This window comes from Tetrao urogallus (genome assembly GCF_951394365.1).
Source record: "Tetrao urogallus genome assembly, chromosome: 5".
In the NCBI taxonomy this organism is placed as follows: domain Eukaryota; kingdom Metazoa; phylum Chordata; class Aves; order Galliformes; family Phasianidae; genus Tetrao; species Tetrao urogallus.
Window position 1 is genome coordinate 40458656 of NC_136818.1, and position 22935 is coordinate 40481590.

A 22935-nucleotide genomic window follows, 5' to 3' on the forward strand; every position below is an offset into this window, starting at 1 on the left:
ACTTAACTTATTGTCAGGGGCTCCACATGCGTGGTGCTCACCCATCCTGCTCGCTTGGACAGCATATCCTTTCCAGGAGCATATGGTAAAGTAGTCGAAGCACCGCAAGACAAAACAGAGGCACTGGCCAACTTTACACGAAGGGTTTCTTTGCAAAACAGGAAGGGGAGAGGCTCACTCCTGCCGCAGCCCTCCTGCCCCACTGCTTGCTGGCACAGCCTGCAGCCAGAGGGCTGCTTGTGCTGTGATTCTGTACTCAGCTTCAGAGCAGTAGGATTCATCTTTCTGTTTGTGCCATTATCAGTGCTGATTAAAATGTAAAAAAAAAGGATTTTTTTTTTTTTTTAAGCTAGTGAGTTAGATAGGTTGTCTGCAGAGTGCTGGTGGATTTTCCAGCTCTGCATGCAGCTGCACTGGTATCACCTTCACTGCAAAACTGAGCAGTCCTAGGGCACTAAAACAGCTGGAGCCATGCAAGAAAAACCTGTCTATGCACAGCATTCGTAATGCAGAAGGCTGTCCAGCCTCAGTGGCACAAAGCCATCAAGGAAAGACTGTGCCTTTATGAGGAGGAAGGTTTAACCCACAGTCCGGCTTAAGAAAAAGACACAAAGAGGCATGCAAGCCACTGGGCGGGTAGAAGTGTGAGGATTTGCAAGCTGTAACCTGTGCTGCTGCTTGCAGCAAGCTTCCTCCAAATGTAGAGCAGGGCTTTGCAGCCGGCATGCTGCCAGAAGATGCGTGAGATGGGGAGAGATAAGGGCGAGGTGGAGGCGAGGAGAGATGGCAGCGAGGTCATGCTGTGCTGGGAGCAATGTATACTTGCATATGGGTGTTCGCTCATGCATCTTGCTGGTTCAGCATCCTGAGACAATTCTCTGTTTTGGTGTGAGCCGGTGGGCAGGACAACCCCTGCTTGCCCATGGGGATGCTTGGAGTTTTCAGCTGAGATATGAAAGAGCTCAGAACTTCTGCTTAAACCACTTCAGAGCAGAGTTGGGGGTATGAAACACAGCGCATGAGACACAATCGAGGGCATGTGCTGAAAGCAGTGATGAGGCGGCACCTTTGAAAACACCTCAAAGCAACCAGAAAGGGTCCAAGGCATCACATGTGCCAAGGATGGACTCCAAAGCACAACCTGAAGCAACACGCTAACGTATGGCCAAACCGTCAAAGCATCACCACAGAACTTCGCATCCACCCGTCCTGTATCCATCCCCATGCAGCATCCCGGTGCTCAGCCCCCAAACCCGCACCCCAGCGGCTCACCGACAGTGAGGGGTTGCCCTCGTCCTCCACAGTGACCAGCAGGCAGTAGGAGCTCTGCCGCTCACGGTCTGGTGGGGAGGGCCGTGTAGCGATCTCGCCGGTGACTCGGTCCATGCGGAAGGTGAGATCCTCGTTCCCGCGGGTGATGTAGTAGGACAGGACGCTGTTGAGGCCGGCATCCCGGTCGGTGGCGCGCACCTGGACCACTGCCGTGCCTCCACCGACGTTCTGCAGGAGTACACACAAAGAGGCACGATATGACATAGAAAAGACATCATTCATGATATTGGTAACATCATTCTAATATAAAGTGGGATTTCCCAGGCAGTGTGCTGCTCTAGGCTCCAAACTCCATCCCGGCACCCAGCAAAGCAGAGGCTGTACACCTCGGCCAGCGTGTTGGGATGAAGCCCTTGAGTTTCCTGCTGCAGACAGCCATGCATTTGGCACTATCTGGGCTCTTTAAGTGTAAAACCTGAAGGTGGAGGCTGTGTAATGCACTCAGAGCTCAGCTAATTATTTCTAGATGGACCCATTACAGGAGAAATCAAAAGAGAAATTCTGTTCTTCGACCAGCTTCAACCATGCATTACAGAGATAAGGAAATCCTAACAGGGCAATAATGTTAATGCGAAACTATTCATCACGAGCAGCACTCCCACGCATCCGAGTGTCACTGACTATCACTTATATTTCATTTTTCACCCTCAAATGGAGAACCCATGGCCCAGGAATTAAACCTGCAGGAAATAAGTTGTCTTTTTTTTCATGCCTGATTGTGTTTTATTGCTTAATTATCCAGCTCCCTCAGAGCCGCCTCACCTCGGGTGCTTACCTCACTCACGCTCACATTGTAGCCAAAGGGGCTATCGATGACGGGCGGGTTGTCGTTGACGTCAAGGATGGTGACCCGCAGGGTGTGCTCTTTCCTCCGGGGGGGCACGCCACCATCCGAAGCTTGGATCTGTGGTGGTAGGCAATTTTTCTCCAAAATGCCATTTCTAAGCACAAAGGGCAGGGGAGCATGGCAGGGCTCAGCTCACCTGCAGGGTGTAGTGATCCAGCAGCTCCCGGTCCAGCGGCCGAGCCACAAGCACCTCTCCATAGGTGTTGTTAGTGGTGCGGATCTCAAATGCCTGCCCCACATTCCCTGCTGTCAGTGAGAATGTCACCTGGAAGCGGCCAGCAGACAGAGGAAAATCATCAGCAGGTGATGTGACTCGGAGATCCCCTACGGGAATAAACCCAGCAGCACCTTGGGATGTCTCAGAGCATCTTCAAAGGCGTAGTGTGGTGTGTGTCAGGGGTATTCAGCCACCCCAAAGCAAACTCCCCCGGCCTCACCCACAGCCTTCATGCAATGCTTGGCATGAAGGGGACACAGGGCAGGGGAAGGGGCTGGAGTGGTGCTGGGGGAGGATGCACTGTCTCACCTGCCCATTGCTGCCTGCGTCAGGGTCACGAGCCAGGACCACAGCCACCCTCCTGCCCACCGTGCTGTCCTCTGGAACGCTGACGGATGAATCGGAGGTGATGTCGAACTGTGGGCTGTTGTCATTCTCATCCAGGACCGTGATGGTCACCTGTGGGCATGGCAGAAGTGAGACCTCCGGTAAGACCCCCAGAAAGCCCTCAGTCCTTGCACCTCCATCCCCCAAAAGTGCCAGCAAAACATGTGGGGTCTTGTCCCCATGGGGGACATGGGGGAATGCACACAGATACTGCAGGCTAGAGGTGTGGGTTCACCCTTGGCAGTAGAGCAGAGGAAACCCAGAGAGATCATGCTTTCGAGCTTGCTGGATTTTCCATCCTGGAGGCGACAAGGGAGTGGGCTACTTTAGCCACCATTAATTGGAGGAAATGCTCTCATCGCCTTTTGCAATTGAAGATCTGCATGAGTGGGAGAGGAAGAGCAGTTCTGTTCCCGGGACTCTATTTATGGCTTCCTTCGGCCACAGGTGTGGCGGGGCTGAATGGAGCTGCTGTGGTTGTTGGTGAATCAGATTCAGGGAGAGCCTGGTGAATTCTGCAGCTGCTCCTCTGCAGATGCCACCTGCAGCTTGGTACTTGGGACAGGTCCTGCCACTGACAGTGATGGTGGTGTGGCACATGTGCTTACCTTCTGTGGGAGGAGAAGCAGAGAAAACAACAAAAAAACAAGTTAGTAGGATATGGAGCATCCCAGCCCACCAGGGCAGGGTCTCCCCTCACCACCTCTTTCCTCCAGCACTGCCTTCAGAGGCAGCAGGTGCCCCAAGATATGGGGTCTTGGAATGCAGAGCATGCCTCCAGCTCTGAAACTCCTGTGGGGCCCACCTGGCCCAAACCAGCACACTTTTATCCCTGCCCACAGAGCCACCCTCTGCGGCAGGGAGATGCAAATCGCCCCACTCAGCTGCCCCTGAAACTGCCAAATATAACACTGCCCTTCAGCACTGCAAAGTATTTCAAGCTCCCCCAACCAAGTTTTACCTACCTGAGAACCAGTGTATTTTGGTAAGTGATCTGTAAAGTCTACAGGGCTGTGTTTTAATGTCTTTTGTTTTGTTTTCTTTTGTTTTGTTTTATGTGTTATGAGAAGTCTGATCCTGTGACACACAGAAGCTAAAACTCAGCTGTCTGTGCTTATGCAAATGCAGGATTTCCCCCATATCTGGGTTTTCAGAACCTGTTTTTTGGGCTGGAAATGGGTCTGCCAGACCCAGCAGATCTTGCACAAAAAGAGCCAACATGATTACAGAATTATGAAAAACCTGTGTGATAACCTGGCCAAGGGAGGGGAGAGGAGCCACTCACCACCGTGGAGTCGACCTTTGGCCCTCCGTCATCGGCCACCACCGTCAAGGTGTAGAAATCTCCCTTCTCCCGATCCACTTGGCCTTTCACCGTGATCACCCCCTGCCAATGGCCAAGCGTCATGTCCCCCCAGCAGCCCCAAGGCACTGGGGACAGCCCAGCCCAAAGGACAGCACCGCGCCTGCTTACAGTGATGCCGTTGATTTTGAAGAGAGAGAGCGCCTGGGCGTTGGTGTTGGGATCAAACTTGTAGGTGATCTGGTTGAGGTTGTCGATGGAGCGGGCCTGGACACGGAGCACCTCGGATCCCAGCGGGATGTTCTCCATGATGACAGCCTCATAGCTGCTGTTGGAGAATTGCACGGCCTCATCCAGCTCATTCAGCAGGCTGACGTACACGCTGCAGAAGCCCTGGTTGTTGGGTGGAGCCTGGTCTGTGGCTGAGACATTCATCAGGTAGCTCGTCTTGGTCTCATAGTCCAGGTAGTCGATGGTGGTGATGAGACCTGTGCTCTCATCAATCTCAAACTTCCCTTCGGCGCCCGACAGGATTTGGTAGCTGACCAAGCCGCCGTTCCCTGGGGAAGAGCACAACCATGGCACTCAGCATCCCAATGAGGCAGGACACCGAGCCCAGCCCACAGGGCTGCAGCCCAGCCAGACCCTACCTGTGTCCCTGTCCGTGGCCCGCACCACGGCCACTGAGGTGCCAATGCCAGCCGTCTCGCGCAGCCCCAGGCGGTTGTACTGCCGCTGGGTGAACACTGGCACCTCGTCATTCACATCCTCCACGTACACGATCACCTGCAGGCCCCGAGAACATGAGAGAGAACTCAGCCAATGGGAATGGCTGCTGGCTGCTGTTTTGATGGCCTGAACCCCCCGAGCTTTCGCAGAGGAATGCAAACGTGGGTCATGAATTGGGAGGAGCACTAAATCCCTGTATTCCTTTCCTCCTGTGGTGGAACCCATCCTCTGCAGTCCCAAGAGGACAGCAGCAGCATGGCAGCAGCTAACAGCACTGAAAACTCGTCTCAGATCACAAATATGTTCCCAAGATGTCTCATTGCTGCTAACGCTTGTCATCTGTTTGCATGTACAAGGATGGCCTTGCATGCATGGAGGACCTGGAGCACATCCAGAGAAGGGCAGTGAAGCTGTGAGAGATCCGGAGCATGTGTCTTATGGGGAGCAGCTGAGAGAGCTGGAATGGGTCAGCCTGGAGAAGAGGAGGTGCAGGGGAGACCTCATCCCACTCTAAAGCTCCTGAAAGGAGGTGGTGATGAGGTGGGGGTTGGCTTCTGCTCCCAGGTAACAGTGATAGGATGAGAGGTGACAGCCTCAGGTTGTGCCAGGGGAGGTTCAGGTTGGATATTAGGACACATTTATCCTCCAAAAGAGCACTGATACCTGAGAGGGCTTTTCCAATCTGAATGATTCTAAATGCATTTTCTGGCATTCATCTGCTGCACTGGAGCAGTGTTATGAGGGATCCATCCTTCCCTGGTGACAGGCAGGTACAGCTCAGTCTTACTCCCTCTTTGGGATCCTCAGCCCCAAATCTCACTGCTGGAAACCCTGCAGTGTGGGAGTACCGATGGCTCCATGTGAACTGTGCAAACCTCACAGCCCGCGGGTCAGGCTGTATTTTCCCACCTTCCCCCAGGGACAGCCTTTCTTTTCCTGCTTTCCTATAGGGGCTGTGGGCACATAACACTCTGCTGGAGCCCCCCAACAGATTGGTAGTTCTAAAAATAAAGGCGATGGGACTGGAGGGATGGGGTGGCAGATCAGGGTTCATGGGAAACCCTCCTGAAGGAAGGAAGTTGCTGTATCACTGCTGAAGATGATTACATTAGTCCTCTCTTAATTAAATAGATGCTTGACTGTGTGGTTTTCAGCATGCAGCCTGAGCGCACCCAAATGTCACAGGAAAAAAAGAAAAAACAAAAAACCCAAACCCTCTTCTTCTCCACCCACAGAGACTTTCCGTCAGCGTTTCCAGGTCTCTTGGGCTTCCTGCACGCCTGCCTCTGCTCAGCGAGGGCTGGAAATTACAGCTGTCTGATGCAGCATCCCTACAAGCTGCCTTATTCCGGGCACGTACCCGCACGGAGCTCCTCATGGGGCCATGCTCTGTGTTGTAGGCTTCCACCTCCAGGACGTGAGAGGAGTTCTGTTCACGGTCCAGGGGCCGCACACCACGCATCAGCAGCCCGCTGCTGGGGTTGATCCGAAAGTTGTTGTGCTCATTCCCTGGGGGTGAGGAAGGCAGAGTGGTCATGAAGGTGGTGCCAGCCTCCGGAGTGGAGTGCCCATGTGAACCTGGCCTTACCCTTAACGATCCTGTACCACACTCTCCCATTCACGCCCTCGTCTGCATCTGTAGCTTTCACCTTCATGAGGAAAGAAAAGCAGAGGTGAAGCTTGCAGATCCTTCCACCCTGCCCAGCTGTCATCTGCGAGGCGAAGCAGGTTACCCTGCCCTCATCATCTCTGCATTACAAGCTGAGAGTCCAAATAGGAGTTTGCTTCTTCCTGAGTGCACTGGGTGGCCTATCCAGCTGAGCAGCTCTGGGCTACTATGCACTGTGCAAGTGACATGGAGCTCCTGGGAAACCTAGCACAACGGTCCCCTCTGGTGTCCCCATGCGACAGTGCAGCTCTCTGCCCAAGGATATGCTTCCCCATAGGGATCCGAGCCACCCCCAGATGAGTGAAAAAATCCCTGAAGAAATTACCCTAATGAACCTCAAGTCACTAAGTCAAACAGTGTGTGCTTAGCAAATGCCAGAATGAGGGCAGCTTTGGTCACCCTGCTACAGCAAGGGCCTCCTCCTAGGGACAGTTGGGTCCATCAGGGTACCCGGGGTCATGGGTACCACCATGGCCCCAGATGCGTGAGCCTAGGGTGCAGCTCTCAACTTCTGGGCCACACAGCTCTCGTGCCATTTGCTGGCCGTGGTTTCGTCCTGCGTCACACAGCCAGTGAGCGATGCTTCTCTGCTCTGACGCAGTATCTTGCTTTCCACGCTGCTCACCTCCACCTCATAGTTTCCGATCAGCAATTAAAAACATTTAGCTAGTGCCTTTGGAAACCTTTTTTTTTGCACATTTGACCTGGCTGCTGCCTACCCAAGCCTTCCTACCCTGGGATGGGGACGACACAAGCAGACCCACAGCTCTCTCAGAACCAACTCAGAGGGCGGTAAGCGCACTGGCACCTACTGGCTGTGGGTGCTCCATCCCTGGAGGTGCCCAAGATGATGGATGGAGCCCTGATCTGGTGGGGGCAACCAATCCATGGCAGGAATTGGGGCCAGATGGGATTTGAGGTCCCTTCCAATTCGATCCTGGAAACCCCTGCCCTCAGTTCCTTCTGGGAGACAGCCACCCAAGGGGCCTCACAAGCACAAGTGCTTTTCTCATCTTATGAATAAGCGGAGTGAATTTCTTACTTAAGTCCCATGAGGCTCCCTGTCCTTGCTTTTTTCTCCCTGACACTCTCACCATGCATTCACAGGGAACAGACTGGTGTTGAGAAGTCACGTGCCTGCACGATGCTGCTGGCGGCTGGGATGTCCTCAGGTACACTAGCTTCATAGCTGCTCTGAAGGAAGATGGGCCGGTTATCATTGACATCCAGGACAGTGACATAAACGGTGGCGGTCCCAGTGCGGCGGTTCCCGGTGGGGCCGTTGTCTGTGGGGGAGAAAGCAGGGCTGGGGTTTGGTCATCCCTGGCTCTTCACACAGGGGGGTGAGGGGCTAGAGGTGGGGGGTAAGCATGGGGCAGCATCCCTTCTGCATCAACACAGAACCTGTAGGGCTGTGATCCCAAAATTTCTGAGCAGGCTACTTTTTTTTTCTGCTCAGGAGGGACGTCGAAGCCTTCTGCAGGCAGGCACATCACTTTAAAGCTCTAGGGATGATGGACAAGATGCATTTGGTGCCCTCTGCCTATGCCAGGTGGTTTGGGATGAATTGGCAACCACTGAGCAGAAGCCCAGCAGCATGGAAGCAATGCTGCAGTGCTGGGACGGATTGGGAAAGGAAAGCCCTGGGATGGGACCAGCCAAGGGGTGAAGTGGCTGTCCACAAAAGCAGCTGTGGGATGCCCAAATCAAACACAGGCAGCTCAAAGCTTTCACAGAAACAGGGAGGAGCTCTCACCGATGGCCTCCAGGATCAGTGCATATGATGCCACCGTCTCCCTGTCCAGGCTCACGACTGTCCTGACCACCCCATCCCTGAAGCCGACGCTGAATTTGCCATCCTGGTTCCCACCTGCAGCAAAGGACAGGGACCAGAATGTTGTTGTCACCAGTGCAGTTCCACGGATGAAAATCAACAGAGACCAGATGCAGCCCCTGGATATGTGGTGCTACGGGAGACCCTGAGATAAATTATGCAGATGCTGCATCTCGTGGGTTTAATGACAGGGTGTATTTAGGGCTAAGGGTTCCTGAATCCCAGCCCAGTGGGAGCCAAGAGGGGAGTTAGAGCAGGGCCGTGCAGCAGAGGGCGATACCACACAAGTTTTGGGATCGGCAGCACTGACGATGAGCACTGGCGAGACTCAAACAATCTTTCTCTCATCATGTTGGCATTGTGTCCCAAAAGCTGTACCTTTCCCAGAAGGTGTACCTGCTCCCTATGCTGATGGCCAGAATGGAAAGCATCCTTGGAAAAGACACCCAGATCCCCCTGCAAGGCAGTCTGGAAAAACACTGTCAGGATGGAAAGCTCCCCAGCTGAGTGAGATGGGGTCAGCAGCTGTACCTGTGATGAAGTAGCTGAGCTCAGCATTCAGTCCCACGTCGGCATCTGTGCAGTTGAGTCGGACCACTTTGAAGTCCCGGGCCACATTTTCAGGCAATGACACGTTGTAGATGGCTGGGAAGAAGGTGGGGCTCTCATCGTTCACATCCAGCACTGCAAGAGGGAATGGAGATGAGTGCCCCCAGGGCTGCCTCCTTCTGCTGCCCATCTCCCCAGAATACCCCTGGCTGTTCTGAGGACCCTGTAGAATCCCTTGCTGCCTATGGAAATTTAGACGTCTGGGGACTGGAGAGGACCTGATGTGCCCACCTTTAACAGTGAGGGTGCTGGTGGAGCTCTTGGAGGGTGTGCCAGCATCGCTGGCCACCACACGCAGGTAGTACTCAGCGATCCTCTCCCGGTCCAGCACGGTAGTGGAGATGATGAGCCCGCTGGTGCTGTTGATGAGGAAGTCCATACGGGGCATCCCCACCTGCATGCGATACGTCACCCACCCGTTGGCGCCCTCATCCAGGTCGATGGCCAGCACCTGATGTGGATAGGATGGAGGGAGGGGTAAGCACAGTGACTCCAATCATCTCCTGAGTGACAAAACCCCAAGCTCTGTTCCCAGAAACCTCAGGTTGAAACAACAGAGCTTCAAGTTATTCTCCTTGCGGGTACCATGCTGTGTGAAGACAACACAGGTTCCCATGGACATCTCCATTCATGGTGGAAATGATGACATTCTCCAGCACTGGTGGGATGAGCTCACCTGGAAAACAGAGGTGCCAGCAGGAAGACCCTCAGATATCTCAGCGACGAAGGGCAGGTTTTGGAAAGTGGGATCATTGTCATTCAGATCCAGCAGGTTGACAAACACTGTGGCACTGCTCGTGGCTCGCAGGGGTGGCCGCCCACCTGCAGGAATAGGATGGGGGCCAAGGTTAATGCCTACAGCCCCTTGGGAGAATGCATTGTCCCCAAGCAGAGAAAACTCTCCCTGGAAGCATGCAGGGTCTGGCCGTGCATGTGGCTGAAGACAGTAGCAGCATACATCTGTCCTTATACCTTTCCTTATGCCAGCTTGGATGGGATGTTACAGCACAAACTCAGGAAGGGGCAGAATTAAGACTAAATGTGCTTCCAGGACACCAGCTGGACAGTGGGGAATTTATCCTAATTAACCTTTTTTCTTTTCCTGAAAATGACTCTGTAAAATACTGTTCTCAGAAAATTAAAAAAAAAAAACAACACCCCAAAACATAATCACGTGACCAGCTCTGTTATCTCCCTTACCTGCTCAGCTGGCTTCCCTAGCTACTGATGGCGGCCTACAGCCATGACATTTTGCCAGCCCTACAAGCTCCACAGCCTCAGCTCTAAAAGCATCCCTAAACTACAATAGACCTATGAAGCCTAAGCATACATTGCATACAGGCAGCAGTACTGCTGTCCTCTTCCAGCCTCTGTAAGAGGAAGCTCATGCCCACCCTTTTCTGTGTGTGCCCAGTAAGGTGGTGGCCCCAGCTCTGCAGCATGCCTCAGGCTCAAGTGCCAGGTCTCAAAGACCAGCTGGCTCCACTCCCCGCATCAAACACTGATGTCCTCCCATGACTCCAGCTTACAGTCGGTGACCGACACCACAATCCTCCGCATCAGCTCAGCCTCCTGTGGGTTGGGGTTCTCACGGTCCAGCTGGACGCCGGAGGTGCGGATCTTGCCAGAGGTGCTGTTGAGGCTGTAGAACTTGTTGGGGGGGCGGATGCTGTACACCACCGTGCCGTTCTCCCCCAGGTCCGGATCTACAGCCACCACCTGAAATGGCAACAAATGGAGCTGAGAGACGGGAGTAAAAACAAGAATATCCCAGGTGGAGATTCACTGCTGTCTGTTATAGTGGCTGAGCCTCCACTGGTGGTGTTCTCCTCCCCTGGATATTTAGTGCTTCCTGTAATGTTTTTAATTACAGGGGGCATTTACATATACTCAAAGCCCAGAACAACTTCACTTGTATCTTCCCTGGCTCTTTCTGTTCCAGCTGAATTTCCATCCTATGGGTTGCACAGCAATTACTTTCCCAGCAACTAATTTGGATGGTGATGCAAGAGGACTTCTCAGCTTCTACAGAAGCTACCTGCCACTCTCTGGAGGAGAAGTGTGGGAGAAGCATGGTGGGACCCACACAGGTCCTCCAAAGTGGGGCTGGGGGCTGTGAGTCACTGCTGCAAACCTTGCCACCTCCTGCTCTCCTCTGAACCTTTCTTCCTTTTTGCGCCAGCTTTCTCTTGCAGCCTTCCCTGTTAAACAGTTTTGTGGATTCTCCTCACTTTCCTCTCATTTATTTTCTGTTTCGTGCCCGTCATTTTTCTCCCAGTGTGATGGAGTGCAAGCCTCTTGCTCTCCTTCTCTTTTATTTCACCAGCGGGATTTGAAAGGCTGTAAATCAATGTCTTTCAGAGAGGTCCTTGAAGGAGGTCGCAAGCGAGGCTAAGAAAAGGAGAACTTGGCCAAAACCCACACAATTGCTAAAACAATAAAGAATCCCAGTGGAGAGGAGGAACGCATGGGATGGGCAGCAAAGAGGAACCTTTTGAACCAACTTCTGTAAGGCTTACTGCAGGCATAAGGGGGGAAGGCTGGGCAGGTGGGAGGAGGCTGCCTGAAGCTGCCTCTCTGCACACGTACTGTGGTGACGTCTGAATTCGGGGGGGTCATTTCCACCAGGTTGATAAAGTAGGGCGCATCCTTCCAGGTGGGGTAGTTGTCATTGATGTCCAGCAGTGTGATGTTCACCTGCAGGAGAAAACAGGCTCAGCTGCTGGCAGGTCCATGTGAGGACCTGGGTGGATTTTTTTGTTCTAACTGCAATGGGTTGCAGAAATCCTTTTTTTTTTTTGGCCTTTCAGTGAAGCTACTGACAGAACATCCTCTCATCTGCAGCTCCAAACAGGAGCCCACCACCCCGCAAGCTGTGCATTTGCCTAGCCAGGGCTGCAACCTCTAGTTACAGCCTTCCTGGATCCCACACCTTCCAATGAACCTCAGTACCAATGACAGTTATTCTGGGGAGCTCTTTGGCACTACCACAGTACTTTGCTGTTGCATGGGACATCTCTTCTGCAGCCCAACAAAGCATCCCAGGAGAGAGAGGACCCAAAGGCATTAAACCTTCCAACCAACATTAGGCCACAGGAGATGGATCCTTGGCTTCTGGCCTCATATTTCCAAAGACTTCCATGAAAAGGTTTCAAACGATGGTATGCCAGTGAGGGGCGAGGCAAAGCCATTGCCAGGAGGATTCAATTTGCCTGCACCTCTGCTAGTACCTTCCAAGGAGCCCAAGAATCAAAAAGCAGTTGGAAATCCTTGATGCAGGCAGTGTGTGAATAGCAGTCATCAGGAACAGCTAAGTGCTCCAGCAAGCTCTCTGACCAAGTGTTTTCTTGAGAAGCACTAATAAAGGGAGCCATGCTGTGGGAGGAACGGGTACCTGCAGCTGTGCCCGTGCCAAGGGATGGACACACAAAGCACAGGAAGGTCAAGTGGCTCTGTGACAAATGGCTTGCTAGGAAAGGGAGCCTGATTTCCAGGTCCTCCCACTCTGAAGAGTCATTCTGCAGCGGGAAGCAGCCCGGAGTGATGGGCAGACACTACAGTGTGCTCCATGTGCCCTCCAAGCAAGGGGCCCTGGGGCCATGCTCACCATGGCAATGCCTGTCTTCTGATGGTGACCCACACCCCCATCCACTGCTCTAACAATGAGGATATATTCAGATTTGGCCTCCCGGTCCAGCAAGGATGTCGTCGTGATCTCTCCTGCAGACAAAAAGGATGAGAGAGATGAGGGAGGACATACGGTGACTTACCACCTGTAGCTTGGGGAACTGGTGAAAACAGAGTTACTTCAAATGGAGACTGATTCAGCTTCACATAGATGGCGGGGGTTTCCTGGAATGGGTCTACAGCCAGAAATGTAAGAAATAACCATGCTCTCCTACCCTTCAGGAGGCTGTAAGCTGCTTTGTTCCCCTGAACCTGCAAACTGTCTGTTTCTCACTCAGGGCCTGAGCTATAAGGTGTGCCTTGCTGTGTATGGAGGTGCTGTTGTGCCATGGGAAGAGCTCTTTCATGGGAAGAGCAAGAACTGGAGAGGAAAAACTAATCTAAGCAAGGAAAATTTGTAAGGCTAAAGGTCTTCTTAAAATATGTCTGACTCCAAACTCTCACGGCACCAACTAATCCCTGTACTGAAAAAATTAATCACAGGAAAAGTGGTTTAAGTGCACAGATGTTGTAATGATGGATGTCTCCTGTCCACAGACTTGCACCCAAAGGACAGCACATCCTCACAGAACAGGTACAGGGAGTTTGGATGTCTCACAGATAGGACTAGCTTCTCCACCACCCCAGGTTACACTATCATCCCTTTCCTCCCTTCCAAGCACCCATGTGCCTCTTTTCTTGCAGGTGCCATATGGAAAAGAGGAGGTTCTCTCTGCAGTATTTGCTGCTTTGTCAGCATTCCTGCCCTTAATGAACCAAAAAGATGTCAGCGAGGAAGGGCAGACAGCATCTCCTGAGCTAAAATAAGCCCTTGCAGTCAAACTGCCAGCCTTTCCTCAAGCATCACAACCTTCTGCTGGGGCCTCTCCCAAAAGTTTCACAGTGACCAACCTTGGGGACTGAAATTTGGTGACTCCCTTACATCGTGTTTTCCATAAGCAGGCTAAGGGGAAGGAGGAAGGAAGAGTGAAAGGGGAAAAACAATAGGGAAGAAAACTGGGGAAAAAAGGGACTAGACTGAATGGAAAAGAGTTAGTGTGTGGATGAAGGCTCACCTGAGCGAGCGTTGATCCGAAAATGAGAGGAGCCCTCCAGGGAGTAGATGATTGACTCCTGCCCATACTCCCTGGACCGGTCCAAGTCTGTGGCATTGAGGAACAGCACGGTAGCACCTTGCAGGGGCAGAAATGAGGGTTGGAGGAGGCACCTGCCCCACTGCTCATTGGCTCAAGGACTTGGCTCCTCGCCTCCCCAACAAACATTCGTGTACCCCAGGATAGCTGTGGGATCCCCAGGTGACTATGCGACCCCAGGGCCCTCCAGAATGGCTAGAGAAGAAGCTGTACCTGCCATGATGTCCTCCATGATGGCTATCACGTAGGAAGGCTTGCTGAAGGTGGGTGGGTTGTCATTCTCATCCTACAGCAAAAAGAAAGGCAAAAGGCTGGCTGAGACAAAGGCACTGTGGGTGAAGAGGTACAGTGCAGATACAGGCGCTTGTATCACACGGCCAACTCAAGGCAACAGTGTAAGGAAGGTGGGATTAGGGCTAAGGGTAGAGGGGGTCTAAACACCAAATCTAATAGCCCATAAAGGGAATGGTGGAGCAACCAGGACATTAAAGCACTGTGTGGATTTTGTCACTTTCCTGGGGCTGTTCCAGAGACATTTTCTTCATGGAGGCTGCTGATGGGCCAGTAGGCTCAGCTGCTCCTGCTGCCACCAAACTGGATATTCAAGGCAATTTCACGTGCCAGTGACGCCTATTGCACTGTAATTGAATTGCCATCCTCTGCTCCCATTTCGGGAAGCAAGTGGTCTGTAATCAGCTGGAGCATCACTCAGCATTCCCTGTGCCTTCTCCGAGGGCAATGTGGAAACTGCATTCATCCTCGTGGAGCATGGGGTGACTGTCACAGGGCAAAGCCAGTGGTGGGGGAGAAATGCCCAACCAGACCCCATGCACTCCATCATCAGCTTTACAGATTTCTGCAGACCCCCATCCTTTGCACGCTTCCTGTTGCTGGCTCATCGCCCCAGTGAGGACAGCAGTGGCAGTGAGCGCAGCGGCAGCTTATTAGCAGTGATATTTCCCTGGATCTCGGCGCCGCGCACTATTAGTTCTGACTCGGCAGCTCCGTCTACAAAGCGTATTGTCCCCTAATGGGAGATCTACAAGGCGAGTTTGACTTCTTTATTAAAAACCAACAAGCAAAGGAGGAAAAAAAATTGCCTCCCTCCCCACTAGCTCTTGTTCTGCCTTTTCATGTCTCTTTTTTCCCCGAAGTGCTGTTGTCAAACACCTCCTTCTCGTTTTCTTTCTATTGGAAAAGGCAGGTGTGTTCACACTGCTCAGTGGGGGCTGAGGTGATGCCCCAGCTCCACCTGCCATCTGTCCCCATCATCAGGTTCGCATTGTACTTACAAACACCTCGATGGTGACGGGGACAGTGCTGTTGAGTGGTGGGTTACCAGCGTCCTTGGCCATCACGGTCAAGTAGATGACCCCATTGGCTATCTGCTCATAGTCGAGGGGGTGATTCACACTTATCACTGAAAGGATGTAAGGTGGGAGGCTCAGCACAAAGTGGGGGACACCCTGTTGTCACCACCCAACTTGCTGTCCTCTTGTCATCTCTCTCAACAGCAGCGCTTACCTCCATATCCTTCTGACACCGTGATGTCAAAGTACTCGCGGAAGGCAGATGCCTGCACGATGCTGTAGGTGATCTGGTTGTTTGGAGGGGAGTCCTCATCAGATGCCTACATAGACAGAAGAGAAAGGTGAGCACAGATGCTGCACTGGCCAGGCAGGGAGTGGTGCTGAATGGGGACTTGGCCCCGGCTGTCCCTCACCCGGAGCCGGACCACCTGGGTGACAGAGGGCTCGTTCTCTCGCAGTGCCCCCAGGTATGCCTCCTTCTGGAAGGTGGGCACATTGTCATTGACATCCAGGACGTTGATCCTGATGCGCCCTGCTGTCTCCTCGCCGCCACCATCCCGTGCAATGACAGTCAGCGTGTAGCGCTGCATGGTCTCAAAGTCCAGTCGGGCTATCAGCAGGATCACACCTGTGTCCTTGTCCAGTGAAAAACTGGAGAGGGACAGGAAAGGGGTGAAAACCTCGGTGACCATGTGCTGGAGATGGTGAGATGTTAGTCTCCAAATTTTGGATAAGCACCCTTACCCCAGTGGTACAACCACACCTACCGATCGGGGTCATCGCTGAAGAAATAACTGACTTTCCCATAGCTGCCCACATCATTGTCAGTTGCCTGAAAAAAAATCAAAAGTTAGTTAACAAATAATGCTACTTCTGGGAATTGCACACACCAGTGAACCCATCACAACTCACAGAAAGCTTAATTTATATTCACACCTCGGGAAGTTTCATGCCTTCCCAGATGACGCGGCTTCAGGGTAGGCTGGTGGCTGCTCAGCCCAGCCCCTGCCCCTTCCAGGAGCACCCACAGAAGGCACTGCCTCCAGCAGCCCTCCAGAGCAGACAGGCAAGCCTCAGCCTCTTCTTCTCCCCCCTTTTACCTGCTCCTTCCCACCTACGTTGTTCACTGCTGTTGAATACCCAATGGATCCAGACTTGGACTGTTGGGGCTTGCCCAATTTCTGGGGGAATTTCTGACCAGCCACCTGCTGCAGATAGCATCCGTCCAGCAAGAGTGCTCAGTGCTATTCCCCAAAACATTATGCCTGCTGCCTTTCACTGCCATGCTGAGCTGACGTGGAAAGAGTGCATGAAGGCAGATGAGATTTTAAAGAAAACAGAGAAGAAAAGAGCTGTCTGCTGCGAGCAGCTCCATTTCCACAGGGGAGAGAAATCCTAATCAGAAAGCCACAAAATAGGCACAGGAGAAGAAGGATGACCTGGGAAGCCCAAATCCTGCAAGGCTTTGCCACTGGAAGGCTTTGCCTCCAGGCGAGGTATGCAAGGCACAGTTTGTCAGCTCCAGAGGAGTGAGACGAGATTTATGTATGTTTTAAAGTCTTTTCTCTAATGAATATATAAAATATGCATGAACGGAGGCAAGAAAAAATGACCAGAAAACTTTGTATTTAGATGAAGGAAGTGGAATAAGAGTCCAAAACTATATATTTTTTTTCTCTCCTCCCCCCCCCCCCCCCCCCCCCAGTATTTTCTAAATCAAGTCCTGTCCGGACTACTTAGACTCCAACCAGACTCTGAGAAGCAGGGTCAGAGACACATTTTACGTCCAGATACCATCAGAAGGCTGTATTTTAGGACTGGCACGGAGCACAACCTGCTCCTGAAATCCTCCTGATTTACTGATGGCCTTGGGTACCATCACCAGCAGAGCAGGAGTTTGAGTACACCCAACTGCCTCACCTCCCCATACCTTTCATGCCATGGTGTGAAAATTTGCCTGAATTCTTTCATTTTCTCCCCAGAAGCTTCTCAGCTGGTAAATCCCTGGTGCTTTGCCTCAGCCAAAGCATGTCCTGCTGGAGCCATCCTTTCAGACCTACCCATTCTGCTGATTTGCTTCTCCATAGCTAAGGTGTGCTTTAATTTTTATGCACTTTATGCTTTATGCACTCAGCAAAACTGAGCAAATCAGCCCAAAGCCACCCTACCCAGGACCAGGGTGTGTCTTTTTTCCAGACATCATTTTTGCTCCTGTAACCTAGGACCCATTAATCCCTAAACGCTTGGGACGAGAAAGGCATTTTCCATGCACCTGGGTTGGTGGTGATGAGATAATGATTTACAGGGAACCTGCCAGTGCCACAAAGCATGGGCAAAACTAATTCCCTTCATTTGGCCCCTTGCGATTGCACTTGTAAGTGCTTATTGCAGTGACAGACAACGCCGGGAAAGTGTAATTTTCTGCTGCCGGGCTAAAAAAATATAGGGAAGGAGGAAGGTGAAGAGAAGGTCAGCACGGAGCTGTGCGGTGCGAGAAGATCCAAAGCCCTGATGCCTTTGCGGGCTGATCCCAGTGCCACAGTGCCGATGCCCAGTGTTTCCAGTGCGTCAGTCCCCAACTGCAGGCAGGGAGAAGGAGAAAGAGAGGGAGGAGGAGAAGTATCTGGCTGGAAGTTTCCTGGGGCTCCACCTCAAGCAGCCATCAAACGGCTTTTGCAGCTGCTCGCCTCCTGCCCAGAATATTAAGAGGGGATTTGCCCACTGGAGCCTGCAAAGGGCAGGATGGAAGCACAGGTCTGTAGCTGTGCTTTTGTGAGCTGTCACCAGTGTGGTGCTCTTCTCCAAAATGCATTTAGGTGGCAAAACTCAGGGAGAATCTTGGGAAGAGGCAGCTGGGCTAACCTGAGAATCCATTCATTCCTTGAGCTGCAGGGATGCTGCTCTGTGTTGCTGCACAGCTCGTCAGCCCCAAGCACCGCTCTCCATCCTGCATGCAAGTATTCCCTCATCTCCCTTTTATCCCATGAGCATCCTTCCCACCTCCCAAGCAGGCAGTTCTGCTCTCCTGCGCGGATCTGCAGGAAAGGGCATGTCGTGCAATTTGTTCGGGAAACAATAGCAATGTTTGACATGTCATAAGGATTGATGGAGCAGAAATTTACATGGGAGAATTCATTTTTAAACAGCTCCATGGAGCCCCAGTGCTTTGCTTGTAATGGTTTCGACATTCATCATCCGCTGAGCCCCACTGAATGACTCCTTAAACTGCTTGAGATGAACTCTGCTTGCAGCAGCTCTGCGGGATGAGTGGGGCACACGCTCAGAGAAATAGCTGTACATATCTATTTGGGTCTCTACCCCAAAATCATCCCGATCAACTAAAACCTGCCTAAGGGTCGAGCAGTTGGGAGTGGCACGCCCCTCCCAGCTCTGGACGATTTGCACTGGGATGGCAGCGGGATGAGACAGGTATTGTTGGGCTGCTACGGTGGGTCACTGCTCCTCTGTTACCTTTGTTTCCCCCCTGCCCTTACTGAGGATCCAGGAAATAAAAATTGATGGGGAACAAATTGCTTTGGCCAGGAGCTCGCTGCTTAAAAGAGTCGTAGCAGGAAAGCAATTACCTGACATCAGAAAGCTGTCAGGGCAGCAAGTGACCGGCCGTGCTTCTTGCCTCCTGGCACAGGGACAGGGACTGGCATGGCACGTCCTCCTGCCCAATTCTGAAACCACTTGCTAAAGAACAAGCAACTCTTCTTCAAAGCAATCGTCAGATCCTGATTTTCCAGAGAAAAAGGGAAGAGAAACCATGCTCTGGCATATCCTGCACTGTGATGTGATTTGGGATGGGGAGGAGAGACAGATAACACACAGAGTTTCCATGAGAAGTAACCACCGGGCTGCAAAGCAGGATAAAGAGAACTGGTGGAAAACCTGCTTAATGCACAACTTCCCCAAGTGGAGACTGCTCTGGCAGCTGCTGTTTCCCCGGCCCGGTGGGAGGCAGCAATCAGGCAGCATTGCTGTGCCGCAGCCGTGATTAGGGCTGGGGGTGAGGAGAGGGAGATGCCCAGCTGCCCCGAGCAGGGCTTCAATTGACACTAACGACCCCAAAGGGCTCCAGGGGGAGAAAAATAGCCAATCAACCCCCCTGCGAACAGCAGAGCCTTCCCACCTCTCCTCCTGTCTCACTGATTGTGTTTTCTAACAGCAGCAGTGCCTCGTCGGCCAGGTTAACACTTGCCTGGGTGGCCGTCATTTAGTGTCCGGGGAGCACGGGTCGAGGTGACATCCTACAGCATCTCAGGGTGGAGACAGACCTTGGGCAAGGGGCTTAGTGCCATGTTTTGTGCCCCTGTCCCACTACAAAGTGGCACCAAGCCCAGCGCAGCACTAGGTCATGTACGGCAGAGCCAGGAGCAAGTCCTCCACTAATGAAGCATATCGATTTCATATTCACTTGTTGTCCACCTAAATGGCAAGCCGCACATCTGATAGATTAAATAACTGCGCAATTGCCTGGCTGACATCTCAATTGCTTTGCTGTTAGGTCCCTAATGAATTTTACAGCCCAGCAAAATGGAAGGAATTAAGGTCAAAGTCCAACGCAAAAAATATAAATACCCATTCCTCTCTAAAATGTTCCCAGGAGCTCTCCCAGTGCCTACAGCCCCATCTCACCCAGGGCTGATGAGCACAAGGGATGGGTGGAAGTCACCCCCACACTGGATGCATGATTGCTCCAAGAGCGAAGCGAAGCCACATACAGAGGGAATTCTGCTGTTTAGCCAGGGGCAGCAAGCCAAGAATACATGAACAAGAGGCAGAGGGATTGCAAGGGAGATGACCCTCAGTCAGCATGAAGAATGTTGTCCAGGGGCCATGGGCTGAACCCCAGGACACTAGTCCAGCTTCTATTGAGCAGCTTACAGATGCTTCTCAAGCATCCCTTAGAATCATAAAACCATAGGATCATAAGCTTGGAAAAGCTTTCTCAAGTCACCCAGTCTAAACCCACCTGTCCATTGCCTACATCTCTCAGTGCCACATCTCCAAGGCTCTGGAACACTTCTATGGACATAAACACCCCCATCTCCCTGGGCAGCCTGTGCCCATGCATCACCAGGGGATGCTATTTTGCTGCTTTGACTGTCCCCATTTGGGGCTGAGCTTTGGTTTTTGCCACCTCTGCACTTTGAAGCTGTGCATTTATCCTGACAGCTCCATCAGGCCACGGCGCGGCTGCAAGAGCTGCAATAAGTGTCTCTCTCCTCAGCTGTCATGATTCCTATTCCACCCCATTTCAGTCTCACGGATTGATATTTAGATTAAAGAGATAAACACAGCCAGAGAGCACTGGTCCCTGACAGAAAGACGAGGGCTTCAGATCCGTCAATCACACTGCTACCTGGAAACCCCCTCCTCCCTGCCCTGTATTTACAGAGCCAAATCGAGGAGAATATTTGAAAGGAACAAGGAGTGTGAGCAGGTTTACAAAAAAAAAAAAAAAAAAAAAAAAAAAGGGCAGGCAGGAAGAAGAAAAGCTGCTCATGTTTAACTTTCCAGGCAATTTGGAATTGCCTGCTTTGATTATTTAACTATTTATTGTTTGGTGCATTTGCAGCTTTCCTCTCTTCTCACAGATAAAGGATTCAATTTTCCTCCAAGCGACAGGGAAATTGGACATGATTTTGCTCTGTTTAAGCACAGCTGGAGCAGGAGAACACGGGGCTGAAGAATAACGGAATTGATTGGGATGCTAACGGGGAGGGATGGGGCTGACATTGCCTCTCTTTATCACCTAGCATCCTCACCACCGAAGCCACGCAAGCACTGCCCAAGGATTTCACCCTAAGCCAGCAGATCCCACCTATCACCAGGCCTGCCTCAAAGGCTTCACAGTGCAGGTGGTGCCCCAAAATGGGACCATGCCAGCCCAGCTCCAGAGCCCAGAGGATGGAAGGGGCACAGGGCAGTCTCGCTGCTGATTGAGAAGGCGATTTGCATGTTAAATAGGTGCATACTGATGCCCAGGGTGGGAAAACCATGCTATTACTTTCGTGTCGACTGGTGTTCACAGCTGGGTGGAAAGAAGGGGAGGAAAAGCAGGGTGGGATCGATTTTCCCATCCCTGATGCGAGGCCAAAGAGAGATCGAAGCGGCAGCGGCAAACTGACAGCTGGGTGGTGAAGGAGAGAAACTTTGCCAAGCAAATTAAAGGTTGCTTTAATGAGGAGAGTAATGGAAGGTTAATTAGTACATTTACTTCATTAGGCTCTTACTAACAAGGTTTCTCCTAGGGAAACATGGTGGCAAAGAGGGGCGAGCTCTGCAGGGTGTGGGGATGCTCTGGAGGGGCTGCAGCACATCCCTGGGGTAAAGGAGCAAAGTGGGGTCTGGGGGTGGGACTGCTTCTCACACTTCCCTGGAGAACTGCTTTTCTCCATGCCATTTGAGACAAATCAGTGGCATTGCCTTGGCTAATGTTTGTTTGGGCTTTAATGATTTCGGTTATCAATGCTTTCCAGAAGGACCGTATGCTGTAGATCTGTAGGATACGAGAGGCTTAAGGAGACCTCCTGCCCCTTAACTAACTCCTGCCCCCCACAGGGTCTCTGTCACATTCTCCAGCCCTGCAGTTCCAGCAAACAGAACAGCAGTTGATCATACAGCACACGCCTGCACACTCACAGGACTGGAGGTGAAGCTGAGCTCCCACTCCTCTCACTGGAGCCTTTAGGATCCCAAGGCAGACCCCATTTCCATAGCCGCCTCACCCCAAAACACTTCTAGCTGAATGCTCCACCTGGTGCCAGCCCCTCCCCATGACCCAGAAGAGCCCCACATGGGTCATCTCCAGCCCTAGTGCAGCATCAGATGGACACCCTGCCTGTCTCAGGACCACCAGCCCACTCCTTTGTATCAGGAGCCACCACCAGCTGCTGGCAGTGCTTGGCGAGGGGGGCTGTGCACCCCGGTTAGTTCAGGGTGCAGCATATGCTCTCAGTGCCTCTTGTTCCTGGAGGGCATGAAGTTATATACCGGCTGCCTGCTTGCTCAAGAAGTGTGAAATTCTCTCTCTGACCTTTTCAGTTACGTTATTAAAAGGTTTCATGGCCAGTTGTTTCAGAAAAAAAAATAATATTTCAATATCTGCTGGTATCTGGGGCAGAGCTTTAAGGCGAAGAAGCTCGGGGAGCTCTCCCAGCACCCTGCCCCTACCCCTCAGGGATGTGGGGCCATTCCAGATGTTCTCCTACAAGCAAGAAGCTCCCTGCATCTGTATGATAAATGCATCTCCTGGATGGGACTGAACAGATGGACAGATGGATGGATGGGCAGGGAGAGGAGAGGATGCGGAACGGAGAATGGAGAGCGGGCCAGAGTCTTAGAGGGTGGACAGGACTGCATAACATGGGAAAGGGGCTGGGTTGTGCCCAAGGACCTGCAGGGACACAGAGCTGACCCTGTACCTGCATGTCGCGTTGTTTTACAGCTGATTTACACGTGTAGCAGGCAATGTTTCTCTGCTGTCAGCAGCATTACGAGGTGAAATGCTGCAGAGACAAATGGCCATTTGTCACTGCAAATGAAGTCTGCTTCTGCCTTTTTTTCCTCCCTTTCTGTTTGCAGCTGGGTACCAGACCTGCACTGCGCAAAGGGGCACTTCCCAGTGCCTAACCCTGTGGGTAAATACCACACTGAGCAAGCAAAAATGGAAAGAAAAAAATGAAAGAAGGAATTTCATAGTTAGCAAACAGGCTTTCAGTGGCAGCATCCTCCCGTCCAGCATGCCTGCAGTGCATGGGACATTTTGGGAAGCCTGCAGGAAAGCCAAGCATCCTGCAGCAGGAGGGCTGTGAAAAGTTTGGGATCAGCTGGGAGGGCAAGCTGGGTTTCAGCACTAATTGCATCCAT

The 22935-nt window shown here is 52.1% G+C and overlaps 1 protein-coding gene across 1 annotated transcript in view; it reads right to left on the reverse strand.

Annotated features, from left to right (window-relative positions):
- The window catches only part of CDH23 (cadherin related 23), a gene marked incomplete at both ends in the record, with an annotated part of 127773 nt that overhangs the window by 24072 nt on the left and 80766 nt on the right, over positions 1–22935 (reverse strand). The window contains 23 exons of the mRNA XM_079535602.1: positions 1273–1500; positions 2108–2236; positions 2316–2444; positions 2706–2855; positions 4069–4170; positions 4258–4646; positions 4737–4872; positions 6176–6324; positions 6404–6464; positions 7622–7770; positions 8241–8354; positions 8850–9002; positions 9159–9378; positions 9604–9749; positions 10457–10646; positions 11517–11624; positions 12535–12647; positions 13670–13786; positions 13961–14033; positions 15040–15167; positions 15272–15377; positions 15471–15708; positions 15825–15889. Of these exons, the coding sequence (XP_079391728.1) occupies positions 1273–1500; positions 2108–2236; positions 2316–2444; positions 2706–2855; positions 4069–4170; positions 4258–4646; positions 4737–4872; positions 6176–6324; positions 6404–6464; positions 7622–7770; positions 8241–8354; positions 8850–9002; positions 9159–9378; positions 9604–9749; positions 10457–10646; positions 11517–11624; positions 12535–12647; positions 13670–13786; positions 13961–14033; positions 15040–15167; positions 15272–15377; positions 15471–15708; positions 15825–15889 (3393 nt within the window). The remainder of the gene's footprint in view (positions 1–1272; positions 1501–2107; positions 2237–2315; positions 2445–2705; positions 2856–4068; positions 4171–4257; positions 4647–4736; positions 4873–6175; positions 6325–6403; positions 6465–7621; positions 7771–8240; positions 8355–8849; positions 9003–9158; positions 9379–9603; positions 9750–10456; positions 10647–11516; positions 11625–12534; positions 12648–13669; positions 13787–13960; positions 14034–15039; positions 15168–15271; positions 15378–15470; positions 15709–15824; positions 15890–22935) is intronic.